Genomic DNA, 14,240 nt, shown 5'->3' on the forward strand with positions numbered 1-14,240 from the left:
CCAACATTGCTCTAAGCTTCAACGGTAAGAGGAAATGTGGGGGAAAAAAAAAAAAAAAAGGATTTGCATTCACAAAAAAGTGGGGTGTAGCTTGCTTGTTACGGCGGTTACTGCCCCCAAACCAAATAAGCCTGATGCTTCACTTCCAACGCATAGCCAGCATAGCTCTCTGCTTCAACGGCAGGGGAGAAAATCTGTTACTTCACTTTCAACACATAGCCAGCATAGCTCTCTGCTTCAACGGCAGGGGAGAAAGTCTGTTACTTCACTTTCAAAGCATAGCCAGCATAGCTCTCTGCTTCAACGGCAGAGGAGAAAGTCTGATACTTCACTTTCAACGCATATCCAGCATAGCTCTCTGCTTCAACGGCAGGGGCAATGTAGAAAAGAGGATCTATATATAGACAACAACCAACAAGGACTGAATTACATAGTCGAGTAAACAAAAGCATGGGTGTGGCTTACTTATTGAGGCGGTTACTACCCCTAACTAAGCTACATATTCAATTAGATGCAGTCCCAAAACTGCTCTCTACATTAATGGTGGGGTGGAAGGGAAATAGAACTAAAAGGTACTAAGCGCCAAGAGTAACAAGTAAGAGGAAAAAGAAAAAGTGCATAGCTTGCTGGGCAGACTGGAGGGGCCGTTTGGTCTTCTTCTGCCGTCATTTCTAGGTTTCTGTTTTGCCTTTTTGTTATGTTTTATGCTGAGCAAATGGTTTAGACATTTTTATGGATTTTAGATTATTGTTAATGATTTTGTTACGACTGTGAGCTAAAGCTGGAAAAAGCAAGTTTGCTTACCGTAAACTGTGTGTTCCCTTAGATAGCAGGATGAATTAGCCATTTATTTTATTTATTTGCAGTTTTTATACACCGACATTTGTTTAGTAACCTCACATCGGTTCACAATTAACAGAAACATTGCAACTTTGCTAAATAAAACGAACATTTGCAACAGTGCTTTACAATAAACTTATTAACCGGGGGGGGGGGGGGGGGGGGCAACAGTGGAATAATGAAAGAGAAAAGTAAAATAAAAGAAAATAGTGGTACATTGATATATTGCTAAACTTATAAGTCTATAAATAAATGGGATGAAGTTTTAATACAAAGTTGGGAAAGGAAAAATTTAGGTAATGGAGAAAGGTTTGGGGTAGAAATCTTATATACAAACAATAGGAATGGATGTCAGAACAAATTAGGTGTAGTGAAATAGAACTCGGGTTATACTCTTAAGTAAATTAGTGAGCCATGTTTTCTAGGTGCGCTCCCTGGTAGCCCGATGTGGGAACTTCTCCTAGAATGTTCAAATTTTGCTCCTGTATGCCTGCGTGGTGCCTTCCCACACAACTGACTGTCTCCCCTCAGTTGATTAGATAGCTCAGAGCAGGAGTATAAAAGGAAGGTAGGTAGAGAGTAGGCAGAAGGACTGAGACTGTCCAGGGAGGTAGGTGGGAACGCATGGCTAATTCATCCTGCTATCTACAGAAAACACTGTTTACAGTAACCAAACTTGCTTTTTTCCCCTGCAGACAAGCAGGCTGAATTAGCCATGCTTTCTGTGAGTCCCCAGCTAGGGAGATGAAGCACAGCATATTCAGTCAGAAATGGTTTATATGTTTGGATACATGTAAGATAGTCTGTGCAGCATATACCTGCAAAGAGTGGACAGTTTCAAGAATTAGTGGAATGATGCGGTATCTCCTGCCCCATGAACGCATCCGACTTGGTATGGTGCTGGAGGCAGTAATTAGAGGAGAAGTTATGTAGCGAAGACCACGTCGCTGCTCTGCAAATATCCTGAAAAGGCACCTCTCTGTGGTGGTCGATTGATGCAGACATAGCTTTTAACTGATGGGCTTTGACCCTTGAAGTAAAATGCTCAGATTTGGTAGAATAGCAGAAGTAGATGCATTGAGTTAACCAGTTTGGCTAGTGTCCGTTTATTGACTGGTAATCCAGGAGCATTTGGACTGAAGGAAAGAAAGAGCTGGGAGTGTCTTTTTGGGGTGTTAGTTGATTACTTATAGTAGGATAACGCTCTTTTACAAGCCAATGTGTGCAGTAGAGCTTCCTGACTGTTCAAATGTGGTTTAGGAAAAAGTTGGCAATGGTATGGCTTGAGTCAAATGAAAAATGGAAACTACTTTCATAAGGGAGGATGGATGAGTTCACAAGGTAACTCATTATAGAATTGGAAGTAAGGAGAATAATGAGTAGAGCTTGAAGCTCACTGACTCGTCGAGCCGAGGTTATTGCTATCAGTAATACTACTTTCCATGTGAGAAATTTCAAAGAACATGTTTGCATTGGCTCAAAAGGTGGGAACATCAGCGCTTCCAAAACCACATTTAGGTCCCAAGGTACAGCTGGTCATGTGGTTGGAGTCTCAAGGCATCCCTCATGAAACAAGATACTAGGGGGTGCGTGGATACGGATGCTTCCTGTATAGTAGGATGATATGCCGCTATGGCGCTGAGGTGCACTTTTATGGAGGAAGCCACTAGTCCAGAAATGTATAGTAGATGTAGGTATCTAAGTAACTGTTCCGGTGAAGAATGAAAAGGGTCAAGCATAATTTTTCCTCGTGGTCGGTCTTTCGAAGAGATAAGAATGTCCTGAATTTCCATTGGAATAAGAAGATGGCTTAATATTTCCCTTTCAATTTCCATGCTGTCAAGTGAAGGGAGTCTTGCATGGAGTGAAGCAGTGTTCCCTCCTCCTGTGTTAGAAAGTCCAGTCTGTTTGGAAGAAGGACCGGTCATTGTATGGAGAGGTGCATGAGGTAGGCGTACCAGGGCTGTCTGGAAATGCTTACGCTATTAGGATGAGATCAGACTTGTCCATGATGCATTTCTGTATCACTCGAGCTATTAGTGGGATTGGGGGAAATGCATACAATAGGGTCCCCGTCCACTTTAGCAGAAAAGCGTCTTGATTCAGTCTTCATGTGCTTGGATACAGAGAGCAAAAATCCTGTAGCTTCGTGTTGTATTTGGTTGCAAAGAGATCTATGTGGGACATTCCCCATCTTTGGAATAAGGAGGATGCCACATCCTAATGCAGCTCCCATTCATGGAGGTTAAAGATTTTGCTGAAGCGGTCGGCTTCCATATTTCTTATTCCTGGCAGGTAGGTCGCCTGCAATCATATCAAGTGAGCTAGGGCCAATACTATTGTCAATACTGATTCCTTGCATGGTATCTTGGAACCGGACCCTCTTTCCTTGTATATGAAGAACATGGCCACCTGACTGTCTGTGTATACCCTTACTGTTTTGTGTTGAAGAATGCACGAGAAAGCGCGGTTGGCATATTGAATTACACGTGGTTCCAGTAGGTTATTCTGGAATGTTTTCTTGCTGGGAGAACAAAGGCCTTGTGTTTTGAAGTGTAAGACATGCACTCCCCATCCCTTCGTGGAGGCATCTGTCATTGGTACTAGCTTATGAGTCGGGAGTCTGAAAGATGCACCTGACTGTAAGACACCAGGACTCAGCCATCAATTCATGTACAATATCATTGGCTGAGTCAAGGTTCGCAGTCTCATCATGGAACATGTACTGCGTGCGGTACATGTGAAGGTGTGTGTGAGGGACTACATACATCACCGCCATGTGACCCAATATGGTGAGAACTTGTCGAGCTGTGGAAGGAGCTTCAGGGTTGAGGCGGGATTCTGAAAAGTGCAAATCCTGTCCTCTGAAAGAAAAGCTTTGCAAAGGCATGTGTTTATGATCGTACCTATAAATTGGAGGGTTTGAGAAGGATCGAGATGCGACTTTTCATAATTTAAGATGAAGCCTAGGCTTTCCAAAGCAATTTAGTATCTGAATTAGGTGGACACGGGTCAGTTTTGTATTTGGTGTGACAAGTGGCCAATCGTCCAGGTAAGGAAAAAGCTTTATTCCATGTTTATGAAGGTGGGCCACAGCTACCGCTAAACATTTTGTGAATGCCCTGGGCGCCAAAGAGAGGCCAAATGGTAGAACCTTGTATTGATAGTGCTGGGTGCTGACTTGAAAAAAAAGGTAGTGCCAGGAAGAGGGGTGCATCAGTATCCTTCAGGTCCAAGGAGCACATCCAGTCGTTGGGTTGCAGAAAGGTTAAAATGGTTTTCACAGAAGTCATCTTGAACTTTTCCCACCAAATGAATCGATTCAGGGCCTGGAGATCCAGAATCGGACACAACCCTCCACTTATTTGGGGGATGAGGAAGTCTTGTGAATAAAATCCCTGGAGCTGTCGATGACGAGGCAGCACTTGAATTGCCTGTTGATGAAGTAGCAATTAGACTTCTTGAAGGAGGAGGGGAACATCTCCTTTCCATCGTAATTGCGGAGCAAGACGCGGTAACACAGGAACTGTATGAAAATTTAGGCGGTAACTTATTTATGATGTTGAGGACCCAACGATCTGATGTGATTCGATCCCATTCCTGAACAAAGGAAACAAGGCATCCACCCAAGAGTATTTGTAACTGTGGCCTTTTCAGGATCAAAAAGACTGTTGGAGTTTTTGAGTATCAGGTTGTGGCGGCTTTGATGTTTGCTGAGAGCGATTCCGTCCTCGAGATTGGGTTTGCTGAGACTGTAATCTTTGTTGATATGCCGGAGGTCTGTACGAGGAGAATGGCTTATAGGGGTGCCTAGGATAAAATGGTTTCTGATAGGCTGGATAGTAATGCTTCATCGTTGCTTGGTTGATGGGCAACATGAGTGACAAAACCACCACACTCTGTTTCTTGAGCTAGGATATAGTTTCTTGAAGCTTCTCTCCAAACAGGGTATCCTCTTTACATGGAAGGTCTGCTAGTTTGTAGTGGACTTTCTTGCGTATCGTGCTTGCCCTGAGCCATACCATCCTTCTGGCCACAATAGCTGTCGCCGAAGTGCGGGCTGAAGTATCAAACCCTTCGTAAATTGTGCGGAGTAGGTGCCACAATCCCTCTTCCATGTCCGCTATAACTTGTCTTTGTGGACTACCATCTGCAGGCTGTGCATCAGACTTCATCTTTTGAAGGCATTTGTACAAATACCACGTTATGTAAAACTGGTGCTGCTGGATCTTAGCATTGAGCATTGAACCCCGGAATACCTTTTTACTAAAATCATCCAGATATCGGCTATCTTTCCCCGGAGGAGTGTTTGAATACAGCCAGGTTTTCCTGGCTTTTTTCATCGAGGACTCAACTACAACAGATGCATGTGGTAGCTGGACTGGACCATAATATGCCGACTTCCGCATCCTGAATTTTAAGTCTTTTTGGAAATGGGGGGCACTGAGAAAGGTGACTCCCATGTCCTGTCCATCACTCCATCCAAGACCGAATGTGATGGCAGGGCCGTTGGTTTCATGGGTACAACAAAAATCTTAAGTAGCCGTGCATGTCTGCCCTAGGATCTGGGAGTTTTTTGATTTCCAGGTTTAAGGTGGTTCCCACCTTCTCTATAAATCTGGGGTATGAGAGATCTTCCGGTAGTGGTGATGGTTCTGGTGGCTCTTCCAGAGGGTCTGATAGTATTCTCAGTGAAGATTCAGGGGAGGGTGGAGAGGAATATACTGGCACTCCACTTGGTCCGGGGTCCGGAGAGCTTGGCTCCAGTACTGGTTCCTCATCATCCAATTGCATGCAGGGTAGGGAAGAGATAGCGGAATGCTCTGATCCCCCTGCTAATGGGTTAGAGGGGGGATGTGGATTCTGAGAGGACACTATCATATCGAAGGAGGTTTGAAGAATCCCCATAATCTGGTACAGATATTGAGAGGCTGCAACTTGCAACCCTTGACCAGATGTCTTTCTTCATCGCTGGTGGAGAACTGTCCTAACCCCTTCTAGGGGAAGCGGACTTCCCAGCCTGCTTTAGAGGGCGGTCTGAAGATTCCCAGGTAGGTTCACAGTGTGATGTCTGTCTGATGTTGATGAAGAGGAGCGCTTCAAAACACGAGGGGTAACGGCATCTGAGCCACCAGAACCTTCTAGATCAGAGATGGTGAACACCATAGGTAGATCTTTAGCCTGCTGTAACTGTACCCTGGCAATACCCTCCGACGTGTGGTGTTTTTGCAGCAAATGCGATATTTGCTTAGTTTTCATTGGCTTCAATGCATACGTCAGAGTTGGATGCATCGGAGTCTCCGAAGCATGGTCAGACACTGATTTCGATATACTTGTTGCTGTTTGTCCGGGCATTGGTCGACGCAGTTCATCGGCTGATTTGCGTCAATCAGAATCTTGTGTCGGCCTCAAAGTCTCGGTCCGACGCCGGTCTTCAATAAATGTGTCGGGCAATGTATTCGATGCAGTAGCATTTGTTGACTGCGCTTCGCAGCGCTGGAGACTTTACGGGAATGTCCATGTTTTATATCTCCTGCTTTGGCCTTCGGGAATTTTGTGGACTTACTGGAAACTGCTTCCATGGAGGAGGCCCCTTTTTGTTTCTTCAATCTGCTGGGTTCTTGCCCTGGTGAAGACCGCGTGGAGCACTGGGTAGGGGCATAGGAACCAGATGGGCCTTCCTTCAATTCTTGCAGTCCGGCGATCTTCATGGCTCTGCCACTGGGCCCTTTGTGACACATCCTGTCAAATCCCGGCAGAATGCCTGATCGTGATCTTGCCCAAGACATAAATAACAGCAGGTATGTCCATCTGTCACAGACATGATTTTGCTGCATTGGCAACATTTAAACCCGGGAGCTTTAGGAGCCATCAGGGCATTTGAGGTTCACCGAAGTGATTTTGAGTGTGAGAGAGAGAAGAACCTTTGACTGCTGCAGTGTGGGAAATCTAAAAACGGAGGGGAGACAGTCAGTCACGCGGGAAGGTACCGTGCAAGCACACAGGAGCAAAGTTGAACGTTCTAGGAGAAGTTCCCACACCAGGCCGCCAGGGGGTGCACCCAGAAAGCATGTCTAATTCAGCCTGCTTATCTGTGGGAAAGAGTGGAATAAATATATAGCATAATAATAATTTAATCTCCATTTTTATATTGAATTTTATAACAAAAAACTTGGACAAAGTGGATCACATCTTCCCAACTCCAACATAATTAAAACAAATTGATTAATAATAGTAACTGCATGGTCTTGCTTTTTTTTAGCTTTAAATCTTAGCTGTCAACTCTAGAATATTTCCTCAAGTTCTCTTAGATCCTGCTTCATGTTTTTCAAACTTTCCAGAGTGTCTATCCTGGTGCAGATTTTGGTCATCTGGAGAAAGACAGCTAATAGCCCTTCTGCAACATCGCTTAAGAAAATGTTAGACAAAACCTGACTGAGGACCAACCCCTGCAAAACATCATGGATAACTTCATTTTCTTCAGAATGAATAGTTAGGATTTTGCCTGCTAAGCAGCCTTATCCTACCTTCATGACACCTTCCCACCAGCTGAGGCCTTCAGTATTCTTCATCACTAGTCTTGTCAAGTTCCTCCTCTCTGCTCTTGTCACATCCAAATCCCCGCCCTATATAAAACCATCTTGTCACAGTAGCCTTGTCTTCTCATGGTGTCACTTCTGGCTCTGTAACCTGAACCTTGTTCTTGTCTTACCTTATGGCCTACTGGCCTTCTGCCTTACCTTGGGGCCTATGGGCCCTTCTGTCGTACCTTGCAGCCTTTGGGTCTTCTAGTCTCTTGCCCTGCCTTGAGGCCTATCTTGCTTTATTCCCTGTCTTGAGGCCTTTGGCCTATTCTTTCTTGTATCCTGCCTTGGGGCCTATTCTGTCTGTTCCAAGACTTGCTATCTTTGGACTTCTGTGTTCTTTGTTCGGTGTTCCCCTTGTCCGCTTTGTCTAAGTCCTCCCCTAGTCTGCCTTGTTGATCTTGTCTTGTCTGTTTCAGTATCTTGTCTTATCTGTTCCAGAGTCCTGTCCTTGCCTTGTCTCAACCTTGTCTTGTCTACTTCCAGGTCCTGCTTAGTATCCAGCTTTGCCATAGCCTGCCTTGTCCTGCCAGCCGCCTTGCCTACCAAGTCAGCTCGCCTTGTCTGTGTGGACTCACCACCATGATGTACTGCCGCCGCAGAGACCTACCAGCTCTCAGAATGCAAGGGCTCAACCTGCATGGGATGGGGATGGTTAGACAGAAGATCGGACCTTGTTTTGCTCTGAATCCTGCCATGCAGTCCCGTGCTGCTCCCCAGGTAAGTTTCCTTGACACCAAGGCCCTTATCAAATACTGTTTATTATGACCTTTTTCTAATATAAATTGTCTCATTTTCAACACAAATAATAGCCATTTGCTATTACTTCAAAAGAAAACTAGTAACACAAAACTTATTCTGAGTTGTAAAAAATAACGCTCAGATTTTGAAGTTTATTTTAATTATCCACTGCAAGTTTTGTGTTTACTCTACAAAATCAAAACTGTCCATAAAATTTGTTCTGGGTGATTATTACTGTTTGTTCAATTTAAAGTGCAAAACCTTTGCTTTTCTTGCTGCTTCAACTATGTATTGCTAAATTTCAGTCAACCTCTGATACTACATATGTACATTTTTTTGTAAAAGAGCATGTCATGATATTGCTAAAAATTGCTTCCTTGATTTACAAAAGCTTATCATTTCTTCTTGGCATTTTGTCATGTACACAATTTGTTTTCCATACCTGTGTGAAATAAAAATTAGAAAACAAAAAGATACAAATGGCTGAAAGTAAGAACAAACAGGTAAAAAAAAAATGTATGAAATCTAAACACATGATGGCTTGTATAATCATGCAGTATGGTACAGTCAAGTGTCAAGAATTACCAGGCGACTTACCACTGGATCATAATCCCAAAGCTGATTGCCTTTTAGATGGTGACACTTGAGCATTGTTACTGGTCCATTAAGTTTGGAGACATCCAAGCATAAATCATCTGTTCGAATTTCCTTATTGGCAGTATATGAGAAAACCTTGTAATCAAAAAGGACAAATTAGATAATGCTACTATATTCCATAAGAAAAAATGTAATTATAGCTTAAGGTCCTGTTCACTATAATTACAGTCTATTCTCTGGATGGGCTACATTTGTTATGAGATACCAATATTGCACTGGTATGATATCATAAACTACAAAATCTAAGTCAATATGAGTAATCAATAAAATGATCTGTACTGTAATGACATTAACAGACAGCTGTACCGTTCTGTTCTATACTTAGTCTCTACCAACTGACTTTTTTTTACTTTCAGGTATTACTACTCAGATCTAACAGCAGCCACATTAGCAAGTATCATAAATTGTTTTACACTCATTGGATTCTATTGGCTAATATTAGCTAGGATATTGTAAAAGAATTCACATAGGGTATGAACCATATTTCCTTCATGTAATTTGTGATATTTAGGATCATGACTGCTCATAAGTAAACTTAATGACAGCAGTTTTAAGAATTTCATACATGAGTTCTTAACAGGAAGATATTATAAGCTCTGTGCACTTCTGAATGATCACATAGTATACAGAATGCACAGCTTTCCATGTAATGTTATACATAGCCTTATGTAGATGTATGTGATGCATGGTGAGAAACTGAAGAACATGGACTGGGTCAGAGAGACCATCAGGTTAAGTGTGTGATGCACTCAAGGAGTGAAACAGTGTGATAAGGTGATGACTAAAGCCAGAGGGATGCTAGGCTGGATAGAGAGGCATAACCAGCAGAAAAAGGGAAGTAATGATGTTCTTGAAAGGTCACTGGTGAGGCCACACTTAAAGTACTGTGTTCTGTTCTAGAAGCTGTATCTCAGAAGAGAGAGAGAGATAGGATAAAAGCATTCCAAAGAAGGGCAACCAAAATGGTCTGGGATCTGCACCAAAGGTTATAGGAGATGAAACTTGAGGACTTACTTATGATTATCCTAGAGGGGAAAAGAGATGGGAGTGGGAATATTAATGGACTTTTAACCTGAAAAGTATTAAAAATACATAAGAAACAAACTTCTTCCAGTGGAAAACAAGCTGCATAACTAGAGTTCATATGAAAGTTCAGGAGAAAAGGGAAGACTCAGGAATAATATCAAGAAATATTTTTTACAGAAAAGATGAAAGATGCCTGGAATGCCCTTCTGGAGGAGGTGTTAAGGACAAAATCAGTAACGGAATCCAAAAGTGCATGGGATAAACAGAGAATTTCTAGTAGCAAGAGGATGGAAATGAAACAATGGGATTACTTGTAGTATTTTTTCAGTATGGGAGTAACGTTACACATGTTAACTTATAGATTGATGCCATTTTGTGGCTGATTGTTATATCTTACTCTTTTCTACTTCCTGTCTCAGTTATTACTTTAACCTTGTGTGTTGCTTGCTAGTAATACAGTTTGGCACTATTCCCTAGCAGCTTTCAGTTCTTTATTTCTATATATGAAACATGGTATTAGAAATATCTGAATGTGCATTGCTTCCCTACATCTAAAGTAGAGTTTCCAGAGTGCACTGACTTCAGGAACAGTGGGCAGAACATAAGACTTGCAATGAGATTGACTGGCTTAGGACTGCTTGGACCCTCCTGTGGCACAGAAACATGAAAGTGTTTCTGAATCATGGCAGCTAACAGCATTTTATCCCCCCAAGGCATGAAGGTTAGTGGTGACAAGTAGCAACTAGGAATATTTCAAAGCAGGATTTGAAGACTATTCTTTTATCACAGGCTTAACCATATTTATATGCACATTTTGAGCCTTACAGAGGATCAGAGAAAGGATACAAAAGCCATCCTTGATGCACTGGAAGCCTATTTCATATCTACAAAATATGTATGAAAGATACATATTTATCTGCTGCTATCAAGGGGAAGGTGAATCCACTGACAACTTTATCACGTTTGAGAGAGAACGCAGCGACATGAATATAGTCCTTGGTATAGCCAATGAGCGGACATGGTGCTGTTTTAGAGAATGAGACTTAATATTTTAATACAGCTATAGAAATGTGTCACATTGCAGAGCTTACTAACCTGTAAATAAGCACTACAAAATAGGACTGGCAGGCTGGCAGTATTAACGCAACAGATAAGCATCTGCAAAGCATACATGGCTACTGCAATACGCATCAGCTGCGTAACCCATCTGCAATCAAATCTACAGCATGTAGGTATTGTGGCAATGTTCTTCATATGGAAAACTATGTATTGCATACATTAGCCCAAACCATTTTGTGAGTGTGTGTCTTTAGCATAAAAGGCATGTGTAAGCTTCATAAACTGGAGGAAATAGAGTCAGATGATGCAGACTTATTTAGTACTGATGTGATCGCAAAGGCATGTTCAGGCACTATACAAAGAAGACACAAATGGTTTGTGAATCTCAGATTAAATAATATACTATAATCATGTCAGCTGGACTCTGGGGCGACATGTAATGTCATGTGTCTGAAAGATGAGATGAGGTTACCATAGAGGGCACAATTACAAGTGGCACCAAACTGAAGTTGTATTCATGAGAGATCACAACATCCTTGGGACATTTTCACACACAATGCAGCACACGTGGACTCACTGATGAACTTGAGTTTTAGAGGAAAGCCAATGAAACCACTGTTGTCTGGTTTGACATGTGAGCACCTTGGGCTAATCCAGTTTACTATTCCTACCAAGCTAAATCCCACAGAAAATTAGTGCATTAGTGGAATCTGTTCTAGGAGAAGTCCAGTTTGAACTTGATCCCAATATTTCACCAATCTAATGTGTTCCACATAATGTATGAATAGCCATAAAGGCAAAGTAAAAGCACAGCTGGATTTGCATGGTTGATGGTCATCTTATGCCAGTGACCAAACTGAATGAATGCATAAGCAATATGGTTGTAGAAAAGAAGCCTGAGACGCCGAGAACTCATATTGATTCAAAGTTTCTAAACATAGCATTGAGGAGATCTCATTACTTCATACCAACTCTTGATGATGTCTTATACCAGGGGTGCTCAAACTGGTCCTTCAGGCCCCCCCCCCAGCCATACATATTCGTCTGGGATATTCTGAAAACCCGACTAGCTGGGGGGGGTCCGTAGAACTGTTTTGAGCACTCCCGTCTTATACAAATTGTCTAAGGCTCAAGTGTTTATGCCTGTTGATACATGGGATGTATTCCTGCAATGTAAGTTAGATGAAAAAAGCAGTCTCATGATAACATTCTGAATGCCCTGGGGCAGAAAAAGATAGTTCAGACTAACATTTGAAATCTCAGTAGCACCAGAGATGTATCAATGGAAGCAGCATGGACTGTTAGCAGGGCTCGGTGATATCAAATCAATAGTGGATGACATGCTCATCATATGCTGCAGTGACTCCAAAGAGGAAGCAGAGCATTACCATGATGACAAGCTCTTGGCCCTAATGGATTAATGCAGGCAGGTGAAGCTAAGGCTTAATGTGAAGAAATTGCAATTTAAGATAAGGAAGTCCACTTTCATGGGCACAATCTGTCTCCAAAGGGACTTAAAGTGGACCCAGATAAGTTTAGCGCCATACAAGAAATGCTACAGCCTACAGATATAAAATCTGTGCAATGCTACATTGGGTTTGAATGTTATCTAATAAAATTAATGCTGTCCATGTCACAGATATGCGAGCCCTTGAGAAGACTTTTGAATAAGGATGCCATTGGTAATGGCTTCCAAAGCATGATCAGTCAGTACAGGAAATAAAGTACCTGAACATACACCTGTACTGAAATACTGTATCACACCCAGCTTGTCGTGAACAGAGTGATGTTCGTAAAGATGGGTTTGGATGGTATTTGATGAAATTGAGTCAGATGATGGTCTCTGCTTCTAGTGTGTTTACCCCAACTGAGCAAAATTATGCACAAATTGAAAAGGGATGTTTGAACATTATATTTGCCTGCCAAAGTTTCCATCATTACCTCTATGGTTGCAATATAATTACAATAGAAACTGACCATAAGCTACTGATAACAATCTTCAAGAAGCCCCTATTATGTGCTCCCAAGTGCCTTCAGAGCATGTTGCTTACACTGCAGCATTACATCATCAATGTTGTTTATAAGCAAGACCTTAAGATGTATATCAGTGATACAAAGAGTCACAGCAGAACAGGCTTAGTAGTCTAGTACAGGGCCTGGACATCTCAGGGTTTTCTGAGTGCAACAGAACAGAGAGATGTTGCACAAATCAATCGAGCACATTTTCCAAATGCTACTGACCATAAAATGCATCAGATCGTAGAGCACACTGCAGGAGATGAGACCTGGCAGGTGTTAAAGTCTGTGGCCCTGAATGGTTGGCCGGAGGAGGAGTAAGTACCAGCTATTATAAGAGAATGCTGGCCATTCATAGAGGAAATCAGCATACAAAAGAGTCATTATACCCAAATAGCTGCGATCACAGATGTTAACATGTTCCAGCAACATTGGTAGGGAAGCATGCTGCAGGCAGGCATGCAATACCCTATACTGGCCTAACATGCAGGGTGAGATCAAAGACTGTCAGCAATTGCTCTACCTGTAACAAATATGTGCACAAGCAAAAGGAAACCATGATGTTGCATGACATACCAGTGCAGCCTTGACAGATTATCATTATGGACTTATTCAATATTGCTAAGAAAGATTACTATTCAGACTTCTAGGAAATTGAGCTACTCCAAGACATGTCTGTGGAAGCCACAATCTAGTATTGCAAGATACAGTTTGCATGTTATGATCAACCAGATCAAGTGATTTCAGATAATGGACCTTAATTTCTATGCATGTAATTTAAATGGTTTGCTACTAATTGGGAGTTTGAGCATGTCATTGCATCATCATGAAACTCACATGTTAATGGCAAAGCTGAATCAGCTTTGAAGATAGTGAAAAAACTGTGTAAGAAGGCAGAAAGGGATGGCAAAGACCTGTAGAAAGCTATACTCCATTGGAGAAACACACCAATGAAAGGCTTGAATACGAGTTCAGCACAGTGCCTGATGTCAAGAAGACTGAAGGCATCATTACCAGTAGCCAGTAAACTACTTGAACTCTGTGTGATACAAGGTGTATCAGAAAGGCTGCCATGCAAGAAGCAAATCTAAGTCAAGCTATGATGTATCTGCTAGGGATTTGCCTGAGTTGAACACTGATGAACCAATCGGTATGAAACCATTAATGAGAAATCGAATGATCTTTGGTTGCTGCGTACCTGCATGCAAAATGTCGTACCCTGCTCGAATTTGGTACATGTTAAAGGAACTATTGCCACAATTGTGTGGATGTGTGAGTGGCTAAGCAGCCAGCTTCACAAGGCTGCTGTGGACAACA

The 14,240-nt window shown here is 42.2% G+C and overlaps 1 protein-coding gene across 1 annotated transcript in view; it reads right to left on the minus strand.

Moving 5' to 3' along the window:
- Positions 1 to 14,240, minus strand: part of GALNT1 (polypeptide N-acetylgalactosaminyltransferase 1) — a 487,294-nt gene that overhangs the window by 6,784 nt on the left and 466,270 nt on the right. Inside the window, 1 exon segment of the mRNA XM_029589850.1 lies at positions 8,763 to 8,897. Coding sequence (XP_029445710.1) covers positions 8,763 to 8,897 — 135 coding nt within the window.

Source organism: Rhinatrema bivittatum, chromosome 2, assembly GCF_901001135.1.
Source record: "Rhinatrema bivittatum chromosome 2, aRhiBiv1.1, whole genome shotgun sequence".
NCBI lineage: Eukaryota > Metazoa > Chordata > Amphibia > Gymnophiona > Rhinatrematidae > Rhinatrema > Rhinatrema bivittatum.